This window comes from Bombus vosnesenskii, unplaced genomic scaffold (assembly GCF_011952255.1).
Source record: "Bombus vosnesenskii isolate JDL3184/JDL3185 unplaced genomic scaffold, Bvos_JDL3184-5_v1.1 scf7180000014535, whole genome shotgun sequence".
In the NCBI taxonomy this organism is placed as follows: domain Eukaryota; kingdom Metazoa; phylum Arthropoda; class Insecta; order Hymenoptera; family Apidae; genus Bombus; species Bombus vosnesenskii.
The window spans coordinates 34,251-48,713 of record NW_022883506.1 but is presented as its reverse complement, the minus strand read 5'-3'; the positions used below and the strand labels follow the sequence as shown (position 1 = coordinate 48,713).

The 14,463-nt window shown below is 35.6% G+C and overlaps 1 protein-coding gene across 3 annotated transcripts; it reads left to right on the top strand.

Annotated features, from left to right (window-relative positions):
- The first annotated feature begins 9,592 nt into the window (after nucleotides 1–9,592).
- Nucleotides 9,593–13,616, top strand: LOC117240028 (electron transfer flavoprotein-ubiquinone oxidoreductase, mitochondrial). Of its 3 annotated transcripts, none has more exons than XM_033505878.1 (8): nucleotides 9,593–9,631; nucleotides 10,863–10,970; nucleotides 11,092–11,440; nucleotides 11,514–11,820; nucleotides 11,898–12,139; nucleotides 12,215–12,609; nucleotides 12,692–12,913; nucleotides 13,309–13,616. In XM_033505878.1, exons 2-8 carry the CDS (start codon nucleotides 10,880–10,882, stop codon nucleotides 13,470–13,472), a joined length of 1,770 nt encoding a protein of 589 aa, XP_033361769.1. In that variant the 5' UTR covers nucleotides 9,593–9,631; nucleotides 10,863–10,879; the 3' UTR covers nucleotides 13,473–13,616. The 3 variants fall into 3 exon arrangements, with proteins under 3 accessions (XP_033361769.1, XP_033361767.1, XP_033361768.1); XM_033505876.1 differs by lacking the exon at nucleotides 9,593–9,631 and adding an exon at nucleotides 9,842–10,079; XM_033505877.1 differs by lacking the exon at nucleotides 9,593–9,631 and adding an exon at nucleotides 9,843–10,067.
- The last annotated feature ends 847 nt before the right edge of the window (nucleotides 13,617–14,463 follow it).

Below are 14,463 nucleotides of genomic sequence, written 5' to 3'. Positions count from 1 at the left end.
CTTCATTTTATTAGTGAATAGAAAACAGCACTGCCTTAAGTAATAACTATATTGAAATAATGCGTCTTTATAATACTAAGATATACATATGTTTTCAATTTAGAAACGCAAATATTTTGGCACCATGTTATTGCTGCAACATGTCGAATCAGTTTAAGCCAATGCCGTCCACTTCATGTTAATGTACCCACTGGAATGGAAACAATTAAGCGCAATCTGTTAGTCGATTATTATTTACGATTATTATTATTATTAGTCGATAACTTATTTTGTTATTAGCAACATATTTCGATGGTTTTGTATTATCCTTAAATTTACGTTTAATACAACGATTAATTGTTTCTATATTATAGTGATAATATAAAAAAAAGTTACGCAATGAGTCCATCATCGATTTTTAATACGCCAGAGTTATGTTTTGTATAAATAACGATTTTTAAAAGTAAAATTGTTTAAACTTTTGTAATTAGACAATTGTAATTAATCAATATATATAATATTTCATAGTTTCATGGCGATAACTGAATATTCATGGATATTTTCATTCCTTTACAACTAAATATTTTTATATCATCTGTCCCTATTTCTAAACAAATTTAATATAGTCCCGTGTTATTAGAATAAAATGATTATATAAATAGTTTATCAGAGAAGTCCAACTATATGAGTTCATTTCTTGGTAATATTTAGTGGAAGGAATGATATTATTTTCTGATAGAAGTTATGTTCCAATTAGACTTGAGGTTAAGATAACAAAACAAATAACGAGATTGTTGTTTTATGTTACGGTAAAATGAAGCGATGATTGAATCGAAAGAAAATGTATGTTTAATGAAAACATTATGTTATGGGCATCAGCAAGTCAAATTCTTGACGAAAGAATTCCATTGAAATTGCAATGAAGTAATGAAGATACTCAAAACGCTTGTGTAAATAAATACAGGACTTTCGTGTACAAGAATATAAAGATATACGTGCATAAAGATATAATATCTCGAGAGGAATGTATTTATAAAAATAACTAAGAATGTTCCATGTTATCACATTTACTACAAAGAAAAAATGCAGTTTGACTAGAATACGATTCTGGATCAGTGCAAAATCCCTTAAACAGTATGTCACAGTCATGTATGAAGAACTTATATTCTTTTCTACATAAATATATTTATTGTTTGAGTGTGATTGTATTTTGTTCGAAAAAGCAATAGGGTACATGTGCGTTTTGCGCGATTGCAATTGCAAAATTCGCGTATGTTTATAAATAAAATTTCGAGAGGGTCGGGAACTCATCTCTCGAATATCATAATACAATTGCAACTCCTTGCACTTGGCCATTATTTATGAGGCATGTGCACATATTTTTATATTGTTAATGTTTAGTGAATTTAAACAAGCTTTAATTCAGAATCTTTTCCTGTTAATATAATATTTAACGATATTTATTCATAATGGAATATTAATTGAAAATATTCAGATATTCAAAAGTTATATTAAAGATATCGGAGGAAAAGTGGCAAGGAGTTGACAATACAAAGACGTTCTGGACCAGCATACATCCGGTGCATTGGAGGCTCTTTTCGTCTCAGGATGCTCGAGCAACCGAACGATCGGTTATTTTTAGAGTTCTCAAAACAAAACACCAATAATTCTATTGTCTACCACTTATTAAAGTACAAAGCAAGACACGTTATTTTTTTCCGAAGCGCATAAAAGCATGTAGGAGAGACAATTTATTAGTAATTAGTGAAAAAAGAAAAAAAACAAATAGTAATGATACAAGTGTCGATTTTTCTGTCGAATATCAGTTACGAAAATATGAAAAATATATACATTTAATATACATACACATAATAGGTTGATCGCAGCAATAGAGTACCCGTAATGAATTCGATAATGCGTTTGTACATAGTATATAAATATATTATATGCAGGATGTTTCGTAAGTTGTCGAACAATATCTAACGGAAAATTCAATGAAATTATTAATTACGTTTTCATGTATTGTATAATTGAGCATGGTTTTATTTTAATATTCAATAATTTGTGTAAAGATTTAGTTTAATTACAGGGCATGAATTTAAAAGTGCCGATTTTCTTTTAGTAATAGACTTAAAGCTTACGAAATACTCTATATATAGGGTATTTCATACGGTATACATATACATATACATGTGTACACCACATTTGCAGAATACTAATTTAAATTAATAATGACAAGCTTGTCATGTTTTCATACGACTACTGATTGTTAGTTTTCTAGGAATCAGCAGATAAAAAGTTGCCCATGTAACGAATCTAAATAATTATAATACTGTCATTTTCTTGCATGTTGTACGCTAGATAACAATACTTCTATTTTGCTATAAATTTAGTCCAAAATGCAATCAAAATTGAAATGCAGTCCGTTTTCCATTTGCTTTGTCTGTCTCGTTTTATTTATACGTTAGAAAGAATCAACTTTTAAAAGTCGATATTAATTCTATTACTGCTTGATACTGTCTTTTTTGTGATTTTACACCAAAAATATAAATGCCATTTTATATCAGAATTTAACTAATTTTTATGGTATTGAACACAAATATGTAAGGGAAAATGCTAACAGTAAGAAAGCTAATGTATCTATTTTTTAAGTATCTTTAATTAAAAATTAACATTCAATAGTCTATCGAAAACAGTAAACAATTGGTTTACTCATTAAAACACGAATGTCACATGTTAAATATATCATATCTTATGAAATACTCTCAATATACAACACATAAATACACTATATAAATATTTGTATAGCACGTACGTATTTTAGAAATTTATAATTTTATGAAAATTGTTTCAAAATTGTCGAATAAGAGAATATATGTTATTATTAGGAAATACGTTCTATAGATTATTCGTATGTTTACGTCGAATGTTAATGTAAGATATACAATCTTCTAAATGCTTGTACTTAGATATTTTTGGCGCATCTCGAACGAACTGCGCTACGAACAAAGCATTGTTAATCTAGTTAAATGTTTAAGTGTTATATCTACTTAGTTCGTGCAGTACTCGTGACTATAAAACGAGAGATTCCTTGGACAGAAATAAAATAATTCTTAATGGTTTCACATTTCCAACATTGGAATTATCGAATTCCTTGTCAAAGTTGAGTAAATAAACCAATCGATGTTAAAAGAGTATATTTACAACAGATATTCTAGACAAATATACTATCTTAATGTTTCCGAATAATTTTTTTCTCCTTCAATTCACTTCCACTGTTACGTCGCGTAACACTACCTAGCCGAGGCCACACACCGCGGGCAATATTTTTTTTTTTTATTTATTTGTTGAAATTACAATCAATTCTCGCGTTGAGAATTTTCAGTAATTTTTCTGGCGTGGCGCAGTGACATGGCTGTTTATTTACAATAAGTTAATACTATTATAGATAGGTATAATTTATAAGTATTATAAGTAAGTGCATATGCTTAGTTTGGATAATTAAATGAATCTGACGTTTAGATCTAGCGGGTAGTGCCTCTTCAGCCTGCGAGTCTGATCCGTCGTATAGACTAGTCGTCGTAGTAGTAGTGATTAGGGGGTTTCGGTGTTTGTTGATTCTTTTGCTGTATCTGTTGCTATATTTTGCTATTTCCTCTTTGACGGTGGGTATCTGGAGGTCGCGGTGTATTGTTTCATTGGTTACATACCAAGGTGCGTCAATTAGGGATCTTAGCGTTTTCGATTGAAAGCGTTGGAGTATTTCAATGTTGGAGTTACTTGCTGTTCCCCATAGTTGGATTCCGTAGGTCCAGACAGGTTTTATTACGGTCTTGTAGAGGGTAATTTTATTCTGTATATTTAGTTTGGAGCGTCGGCCCGTGAGCCAATAGAGTTTTTTTAGTTTGTCCTTTAGTTGCTTCCTTTTATCTGAGATGTGTGTCTTCCACGTTAGTCTCCTGTCCAGGGTCATGCCCAGGTATCGGACTGTGTCCCTGCTAGGAACTGTTGCATTGTTGATGGTGACCTGGGGGCAGGTTTGTTTTCGGAGCGTGAAGGTTACATGTGAGGATTTCTTTTCGTTGACTTTGAAGCCCCATTTGTGAAACCACTTTTCCATGGAGTCGAGACTTCGCTGGAGAGTGGATGAGGCTATTACCGGGTCAGCGTGGGAAGCTAATAGCGCTGTGTCGTCTGCAAATGTCGCTATTGTTATATCATTTGATATAGGTAGGTCGGCAGTGTAGATGGAGTACAGTAGGGGTCCGAGGACACTACCTTGGGGTATGCCGGCTTCTATTGGGAATGTTGCGGAAGTGGCGTCTAGGTATTTAACCATGAATTGCCTATTGGTTAGGTAAGATTTTAGGATGGAGTAGTAGGGGTGGGGTAGGATCTTTTTAAGTTTGTATAGTAGCCCTTCATGCCATACTTTATCGAATGCCTGTTGGATGTCTAGGAAGACCGCTGAGCAATATTTTTTCTTTTCGAGTGTTTGGCTGATCGTATGAGTTAGGCGGTGGATTTGCTCTACTGTAGAATGATGTTTTCGGAAGCCGAATTGGTGATCTGGGAGTGTTTTCAAGTTCTCTAGGATTGGAAGGAGTCGGTTCGTGAGCATCTTCTCGAATAGTTTGGACAGGGTAGGTAAAAGACTGATTGGGCGATAGGAGCAGGTTTCGTATATCGGTTTACCGGGTTTAGGGATGAGGGTAATCAATGAGATTTTCCAAGCCTTAGGATAGTGTTCCAGGCGAAGGATAGCATTAAAAATCGATGTGATGAGTGCTATCCCTTTTGTGGGAAGTTCCTTGATTGCTCTGTTGCCTATTAGGTCGTGTCCTGCTGCTTTCTTGGGGTTTAGGCGACTGATTGTTTCTATAGTCTCAGCAGAGGAGAAGGGTTCGATAGGAGGGGATATTTGGAAGGGGGTGTGCAGGTATTCAGTAACGTCCGCGGCGGTTTGGGGGGAATGGGGTTTGAATACTTTTGACAAGTGTTTTGCAAACAGGTCGGCTTTTTCTATGGGGCTTCGCGCCCATCCACCTTGCGGGCGGCGGATAGGTGGGATTATTTGTGGGGGGCGTGTGAGTTTCCTGGAGGCCTTCCATAGTGAGTAGTTGGCGTAGGCTGTGGGGGATAAGCTGGCGAGGTATTTATGGAAACAGTCGTTTTTATAGTTTCTTAGGGTTCTGGATAGCTTTCTAGTTGCGTTGTTAAGTTTGCGTTTGTCCTCCGGTGTTCTATGGGTCTGCCATACTCTTCTTAGTCTTCGTTTTTCTGCTATTTTTTTTAGTATGTAATGGGGATATTCTTGTTTGCTGTTAGATGGCTTTGTCGGTGTGGAGAGGCGGATTGCGTTTATTATGCTCGTGTTTAAGTATTCCGTGGCTGCTTCGATATCTTCCTTTGTTTTTAGTGGGGTGAAGGCTGAGGTTGAGTGTGTAAAGACTTCTCTGAAGAGCTGCCAGTTGGTGTGTTGGTTGTGAATGGAGCCATTAGGTGTATTCTCGATGATTGTTGAACTGACTGTTGCTATCACGGGAGAATGATCAGAGGAGAGATCAGCCGAGGAGTTGATCTGGACGTGTCTTGATGGGATATTTTTAGTTATGAAGAAGTCGAGAAGGTCGGGTATTTTGTTGGTGTCAGTGGGCCAGTATGTGGGTTCGTATGTGGTGAGGTAGTTGAGGTTGTTGTTTGTTATGCTGTTTAAGAGGTTTTTGCCTCTTGCTGTAACCAGTCTGCTGCCCCATTGGATGTGCTTGGCGTTATAGTCTCCTCCAACTATGAATCTGTTGCCCAGGGTGTCCAGGAAGTTATCAAAGTCTTCTTTGGCGATGGAGTGTCTGGGAGGGCAGTATACTGCTGAGGTGGTGATTGAGCCATGACAGTCTTCTATTGCTACGTTTGTTGCTTGGAGGTAGTCTTTCTGGAATGATGGGAGTTCGTAGTGCTTAATACTTGCTTTGATTATTATTCCGGTGCCACCGTGGGCCTTTCCGCTGGGGTGTTGGGTATGGTAGAATTTGTAACCATTTATTTTCAGGTAGCTCTTGTCGGTGAAGTGGGTTTCCGACACGAGCATTACGTCGATTTGCTGGTGTTTTAAGAAGAGTTCTAGTTCAAGTTTGTGTTGCGCTAGACCGTTGGCGTTCCAGAGTGCTATGCGCCTTGGTTTTATTTTGAGTCGGGGCGTGCTAATTTTTCCACGATGAGTGTTAGTAGCGATAGCAAGTGATTTATTTGCTCCGATTGTTTCTCTATTAGCTTTTCAAGCCTTGAGGAGTTGTCTGTGTTTGGTGGGTTGGGGTCACTGTTTTGGGGAAGGTTCCTTTGGCTGTTCGGGTTATTTTGGATGCCTTGTACTGCTTGGGCATAGGAGGTTGAGGTGGAGATGAATTTGGTAGGACTGTGCGTTTGGTTGGTTGAGGGGGTTGGGGTAGTCGTGAATTTCGGCGGGCTGGGTGTTTGGTTGGATACCTCTTTTGCTCTGAGCTTAGGGTACCTGTTCGTGTATAGTGTTTTATATGCTGGGCAGCCTTTGTAGTTGGCAGGGTGGTCCCCTTGGCAGTGGATGCATTTCGCTGGGGTTTCCGGTGATTTGGCGCACTGGTCAGTGGAGTGAGAGCCTGCGCATTTAACGCAGCGGAAAGTATGGTTGCAGTATTTCTGCGTATGACCGTACCTTTGGCACCTTTTGCACTGCACTATTTCTTTTTTCACGAGCGGTGGTTCGATCTTTACTATCGCGTTCATTAGGCGACTGATGTTATATATTTCCTTATTGTTCGGTTTTTGTTTAATGTCTAGGAAGAATAAGGATAACGGGTCTTTCGAGACTCTATGCCTTATATTACTTACGTTGACGACTTCGTGGCCGAGTTTTGAGAGTTCGTATTTTAGTTCGTCTATGTCTGCTGAGTGGTGTATGTTTCGTAGGACCACCCGGAAAGGCCTTTCCTGTTTAAGTTGGTAGGTGTGGAAGTTGGCGTTCAGGGTCCTGAGTGTCTTGGTGAGTTTTCTGTAAGCTTCTGGGTTCGTCGGTAGTATTTTCACCTTGTTGTTGCTTATCTTAAGGTCATATTCCTCCTTGCTGGTATCTCTCTCTAGGGACTTGGTCATTGTCTGTATGTCAATGACGTCGTCCACAAAAATTGGTGGGGGAGGGGGGATTCTCTGTGAGTGTTGGTTTGATGGCGGTTCTACGATTTCCATGGCGTCGTTTGAGGATTCCAATACGGCGAACCTGTTGTGTGTGTTTATTTGCGTTGCTGGTTCTATTTTCCTCTTCTTTGTAGTGTTAGCGTCGTTAGTGCGGAGAGTTCTGCTACACTTCTGCCACGGGGGGGGGTAGCTCGGGGTAGCTGCGAGTCTGCTCCGGAGAGCCTGGTCGCGGTTGCTGGGCCATCATCGAGCTAGTTAATTCGGAATGAACAACTAGTCGTGAGGCTGTGAGGCTAGTATTCGTGTTGGGGTTAGGTGCGTGGGATTTTCTTCTCCCTAGGGGGTAAGGGACACTTAGCTGTGTTCTCTTTCGACGGTTGGGCGACACGTGTTGTTTTCGAACTACGCTGGGCACTAGAGACACGTCTGCACGCTTCGGCACTCCACAGCGAACTGCCCCGCGGGCAATATGGCAACCAGATGTCTTCGGATACTCGCAGCGTATCTTTCATGATTTCAAGGACCTTCCATAAATCACATAGATTTCCCAGAAAAGGTCCTTCAAACGAAACAAACATCTGGTTCGGAGGAATTTCTAGAGACTATTGTCTACCACGGCTTAACAAGGGAAAGTCAGTTTTTGTCACGTACGCTGCAACTTTCCTCCCACTAACCACTTTCTCTCGAGGGCGGTTAAGACCCTTCGTTTAACCAATTAAAACGAAGCCTATTCACTCACTCTCCTAACTAACATCGGCACCAACAAACCCGATGGTCCCGTGCGCTCGACACACTCATCCTTAGCTCTCCTCCGAGACAGCATCGTCTCCCAAGAGTACTGTTTTTGCATCCTTCGAACGGTCAACATCCTTCGAGCGGGTATACACACCCGCAGATCACTCAGTCACTCACTCATCTCGTACATACGCACCAGTGTAACTATCCTCGTTATAAGTTGTGGAATAAACGGTGAAATATAACTTACTACTGTGTCATATTCATATCAACTACCTCTGTTATCCTAAACGAAACAGGGGAACGACTACTTCGCGGCGTCGATTCACCGAATCGTAGCGAGAAGTTACGCCTCTCGCTGACGCGTTTTCCTCGCGACCGCGTCTCTCCGCGAACGGTCGTAACATCCACTGACCTTTATATTTATTGATATAATAATATCGTATGCTGTATAGACTTAAATATATTATATTTTTAATTTAATAATCTAAACATTTAAACGTGTTAAGTTATCATTCTTTCTCAATATGTCTTTAAATTTATCGCTTTTAAAGTGTATTTCCTTTTGATGAATGCGAGCCACGAAGTTCCATATTTTATAGCTCCGTTTACTTAACTAAAAAGTTTAATTAGTGCTTTATTAAATAAATGTCTGATATGTAAATTCATTCATCTAAACGTGAGCTACTATTATACGAATCGACAAATCGTAAATAGTAGGGAGAATTAGTAAGCTCATATTATATACATGAACTACTTGTCCCGCGACAAGTTCAAATAGATGGAATTTTATAGTATATGTATGTAATTCCAACGCGAAAATTGGTAAAGTTAAAAGCAAAGACAAGGTGCTATGATCATCAATAAATAACAGAATAAGCGTCACATTAAAAACTTTTCCGTTCCCAACAATTTAGAGATTTGTATATGGCTATGACATCTCTTTCTCTCTCTCTCTCTCTATCTATCTATTTATCCATTTATCTATCTATCTATCTATCTATCTGTCACGAATTACTATTCTAGACGAGATAAAGAATTCTAACATAAAGAGTTCTATAGCACGCGTCAGATTGAATTAACAGTTGATTCAAACAGTAATTTTGAACAAGAGCTACTATTTTTTTAACTTTTTAATGTTGACTACTGTGATACAATTATGGTATTATGTAGCAAGCAGTATGAGTTAATTGGCTACGACTGTGAATATGTTTTTACTTAATTAGGCAACTTATTAATCTCTTAACGAGACTATCATTGATTCCTGAAATTTAATAGATTGGATTTTTGTGATAGAGTGTAATGAAGTAATATTTTCTGAAGTATTGTAGAAGTATAGCATTCTATACTTCGTTATGATTATAGGATATCCTATTCGATACATATTTTATTCTGTAATTTCATAGAAAACTCTTAGTTTTACATAATTTAACTAGTAGTATTGACTAAGAATAAAGTACGATACTGAGTCGATAACGTCGCATGTGACACGAAAATGATAAGGAGTTCAGATGATTCCAAAAACATGGAACTAGAAAAAGCATTATCTGTTGCATGTCACGTCCAATTTGTACCTGGTCTGTGATGGCATAAAGTTATCATAGATATAGGAATATTATACATATATGTAGTGTATCATATACCACAAATGCGTTACCACAAATATCACTGTACGTTACTACAAAGATGACTAACATAAGGAATACTAGACCGATTGGTTATTTCGAATAGACTGAACACAATTATAAAGGTAAGCATGCGTATTAGTCAAAAGTATTAGATATTACAAACAGGACAACACAACAACGTATGACGGTGAGCGATACACAGCAGTACCTCTCTTGCCTGTGCCGTTTCGTTAGTTATCCTTCCAGCAACGCACAGTACATAGGCCTGTGCTGCTCTATATGTACTGTACACTGTATACATCTACCTCGCATGTGGTGATGGTGATAACCTATTTTGTATATACATATATTATTTGTGATAAAATCATGACTTTAGTCTCGAGTTTTAAATTTTGATGGCTGATTTTGACATACATTTGTAGTAGCAGTTGATCGTTGATACTGTAATATACATATGTATATATAACTGAGTAGTAGCACACATTATTGTCGAGATCACAGTTCATTCATTGTGATATGCAGTTATGTCTCGAGTAATACTTATTGCATCAAATAATCGTAAGTTTATTGGTAATATTTGCTTGATATATAATACAATTTTACTATCTTATTTTTATTATCTTTAAAAATTTTGGATTTTGACAAGTGATTGTTAGATTACTCGCACACATCTTCATTTTATTAACTGCAATTTATTGTAAATTATTATATATTATACATTATTTATTACATATTAATTTAAAATTTTTTATTGTTATTATTATAACATTTCTTATATCACTAACAGAGCATATTGTGAGTTTTAATTTATATTAAATAAAGAATAAAGATAACAAACAAATATTCTTAATTAATGTCCGTTATCAAATAAATAAGACGTTTTTACGATATTGCAAAACATATAAAAACTTATTTTATTTTGTAATTACGATTTATACATAGAAAATATACATATGTACATACATTACTTTTGTGATATACATATAGCTTTATATAGTTTTATTTCATACACCAATTACATATATCTCATATTTTAATATATGAATATATATGCATAGAGATGCATATATATTATATGCATATGTATAGAGACACAAGTGAAAACGTATTATGCTAGACAATTACTGTGTTAAAGAAATCTCCTTAGACTTTCACTGTTAGGTTAGGTTTGATTGTTTGTTGATACTGTTGACTTGTACTGATCTACCCAAGACTATACTTGTTAAATTACATGTAGCAAGGAAAGTAGTGCGCAAGTGTCTTACATTTTTATTGGTTAATTGAATATATATAATTGTAAAAAAACTGTACCAAATATTACTAATATCTTATTTTTATCATACTTCTTGATAGAACAGAAATTTCAATGGATGTTTCAAAGAGCTTATTCACAAGAAAAGTTTCGAAGAATTACAACTCACTACACTATTATACCCAGAGAATCAGATCCAAGATGGAAAGGTATAATTTATAAATATGAAATTGAATATGAAAAAACAATACTTTTTATTAATAATATACATTATTACATTATTAATATATATTATTGCATGATAATTCAAGCATCAAATATCATTTGCAGGTGTAAATATGGAAAGATATGTAGATGAAACAGATATTTTAATTGTGGGAGGTGGACCAGCTGGATTATCTGCTGCAATTCAAGCACGTAAATTGGCAGGAAAGCATGGAAGAGAATTAAAAGTTACACTTGTTGAAAAGGCTTCTACTATTGGTGGCCATATTCTCAGCGGAGCTTGTATAGATCCAATAGCATTAAATGAATTATTTCCAAATTGGAAGGAATTAAGAGCACCTCTAAATACCCCTGTTACAGAAGATAAATTCGCATTTCTCACTGAGAAAGGCAGATTACCAATACCTATCTTAAAAGGAATGCCAATGTACAATCATGGAAACTACATTGTTAGGTAATAAACTATAATATGATAAAGTTGGTCATGTTAGTATCCTAAGCATTCTTCACCTAATTTCTTGTTTTAGATTAGGTCATGTTGTAGCCTGGCTTGGTGAGCAAGCCGAAGCTGCAGGTGTAGAATTATATCCTGGATATGCAGCTGCAGAAGTTCTTTATCATGAAGATGGATCCGTTAAGGGAATTGCTACAAATGATGTTGGTATTAATAAAGATGGTTCACCAAAGGATATTTTTGAACGTGGAATGGAATTGCATGCAAAATGTACAATTTTTGCAGAGGGTTGTCATGGTCATCTTACAAAACAGATTTCAAAGAAATTAAATCTTAGGAAAGATTGTGAACCACAGACCTATGGTATAGGATTAAAAGAAGTAATTATCATTAAACATAAATTTTAATGCATTTTAATATAATTTCAAAACTATAAGATAGATATTGATGTTATTAGATTTGGGAAATTGATCCAAAAAAACATATGCCTGGCACTGTTGAACACACTGTTGGTTGGCCATTGAAAAAAGACACTTACGGTGGTTCGTTCTTATATCATCTTAGTGAAGATACACCTCTGGTTACTATTGGTTTTGTTGTTGGTTTGGATTATTCTAATCCTTATTTACATCCATTTAAGGAATTTCAAAGATTTAAGCAACACCCAAGCATTAGACCAGTACTTGAAGGTGGGAAGAGGTAAGATACCGGTATGAATAAATTAATATTTATATTTATAGGAAGATTCATTCTAAATTTTACATTTTGTGTTAGAATTGCGTATGGTGCAAGAGCCTTAGTAGAAGGAGGTTTTCAATCTATTCCTAAACTTCAATTCCCTGGTGGTTGTCTTATTGGTTGTACAGCAGGATTTCTTAATGTACCTAAAATTAAAGGAACACATAATGCTATGAAGAGTGGAATGCTAGCAGCAGAAAGTGCAATTGAAGCTATAATTAGTGCAGAAAATAATCCTTCGCCAACAAAAGGTTTAGAACCGAAATCTTATACTGATAAAATACGAAACAGTTGGATTTATAAAGAGCTGAAAGCTATAAGGAATATAAGACCCAGTTTTCATACTCGATTTGGTATTTACGGGGGTCTGCTATATTCTGCATTTTCAATGTTGATTGGAGGAAGAGAGCCATGGACTTTGTCTCATGGAGGTAAAATAATTTATAACAAAATTAAATAAGAAGGTAGTAAATATCGACAAAAGATAAAAATAATTATTAATATTTTTTCTAGGTCCGGATTATAAAAGTTTGAAATCAGCATCGGAATGTACACCGATAGAATATCCACAGCCGGATAATGAAATATCTTTTGATTTACTATCTTCGGTGGCACTTACTGGTACAAATCATGAAGCCGATCAGCCACCACATCTTACTTTGCTTGATGATACTGTACCAGTAAAAAGAAATTTAACGATATTTGCCGGGCCAGAAGGTCGATTTTGTCCTGCTGGTAAGTACATATTCATAAACACATTTAATATCATTAGTATATTATATATTTATTTTTTAAAATAATGAAATAGGTACTTCTATTGAGAATTATAGAGAATTCTTTAACACATTTTTTTCTATAAGGAAACCATGCTTGATAAATTTTGTGATTATAAATTTATTAACTTATATTGATTACCGAATATTAAACTTTGATATATTGTAGATATTCTATCAGTGGAGTAAATCACTAATATCTTATTAGTAATAAATAGCTTATAAATTAAATATACGCAGTAGTATATAATATATTGTATAGTATACAATACAATCTATACAACAAATATTTGCAAAATAAAATATACGAAGGAAGATAATAAAAGAGCTTTAATTATTATTATTTATCCGTTTTAGGTGTTTATGAATTTGTACCATTGGAATCTGGAGAAGGAGAAAGGTTGCAAATTAATGCTCAGAACTGCATTCACTGTAAAACCTGCGATATTAAGGACCCGAGTCAGAACATTAACTGGGTTGTACCAGAAGGTGGAGGTGGCCCAGCTTATAATGGAATGTAGAAAAATCGTATTTTTATATATAAATAATGATTTGTTGAAATACGCTGTGACATAATACAGACAGATAATATTTTTGTACATATACTTAAATGTATTTATAACTTACCATAAACGTACAATAATGAAGTAAAAGATTTACAAAAACTAGTTTTTATTCATTTATAACAGTAATGTAAAATATATGTGAAAAACAAAAAGATACTAAATATATAGACAATTTGAAGATACAAGTTTTGTAAAGAAAAGAATAAGTAGTGTGCAGATTTGGAAAGTTGGCATTTGGGAGGGAACCCAGAAAATACACATGGAAGCTAAAAATCCAAAGCATTACTGTTATAAAATCGCGGGGAGACGCAATCGGGAGGAAACACGTCAACGGGAGTCGTAAATTCCCGTTACGATTATAATCGACACCACGAGTTGATCGATCCCCTGATTTCCGTTAAGATTATAGGGGTGGTTAAGAGGGTATAACTCTGCGATTAACAGGATTATAAATTATATATTTTAACACTTAAGTTACACCGTTGCTTATGATATGTATCGTTGACAATGATTTAGCGTATAGAGATGCGCTTCATTGGCACAATATTCGTTGGTGATAGAGCAAGGCTCGTAGAACTTTTGTTATAGTTGACGTAGCAAAAGGGAAAAGACAGAACCCGTTACTGACATGTTGACTATTCTAGCGTTGTAGAATAAGTAAGGTACAGTGACGATGCTGTGTCGGAGGAAAGCTAGCGATGGGTGTGTCTAGCGCATGGGACCATCGCATTTGTTCATGACATTTTTGGTCAGGAAAGTGAGGGCAGTATACATTGCTTCTGATTGGATAAACGAAGGTTGGTGGACTAGGAAGGGTCTCCTCGAGAGAAAGTTGCTAGTGGGAAGTATCGTACGTGAGAAAAACTAACTTTCCCGTGTCAAGTCGTAGTAAACAAGAATCTTTAGAAAATGATTTAGAAACAAAGATATTTGTTCGGTCTGAAGG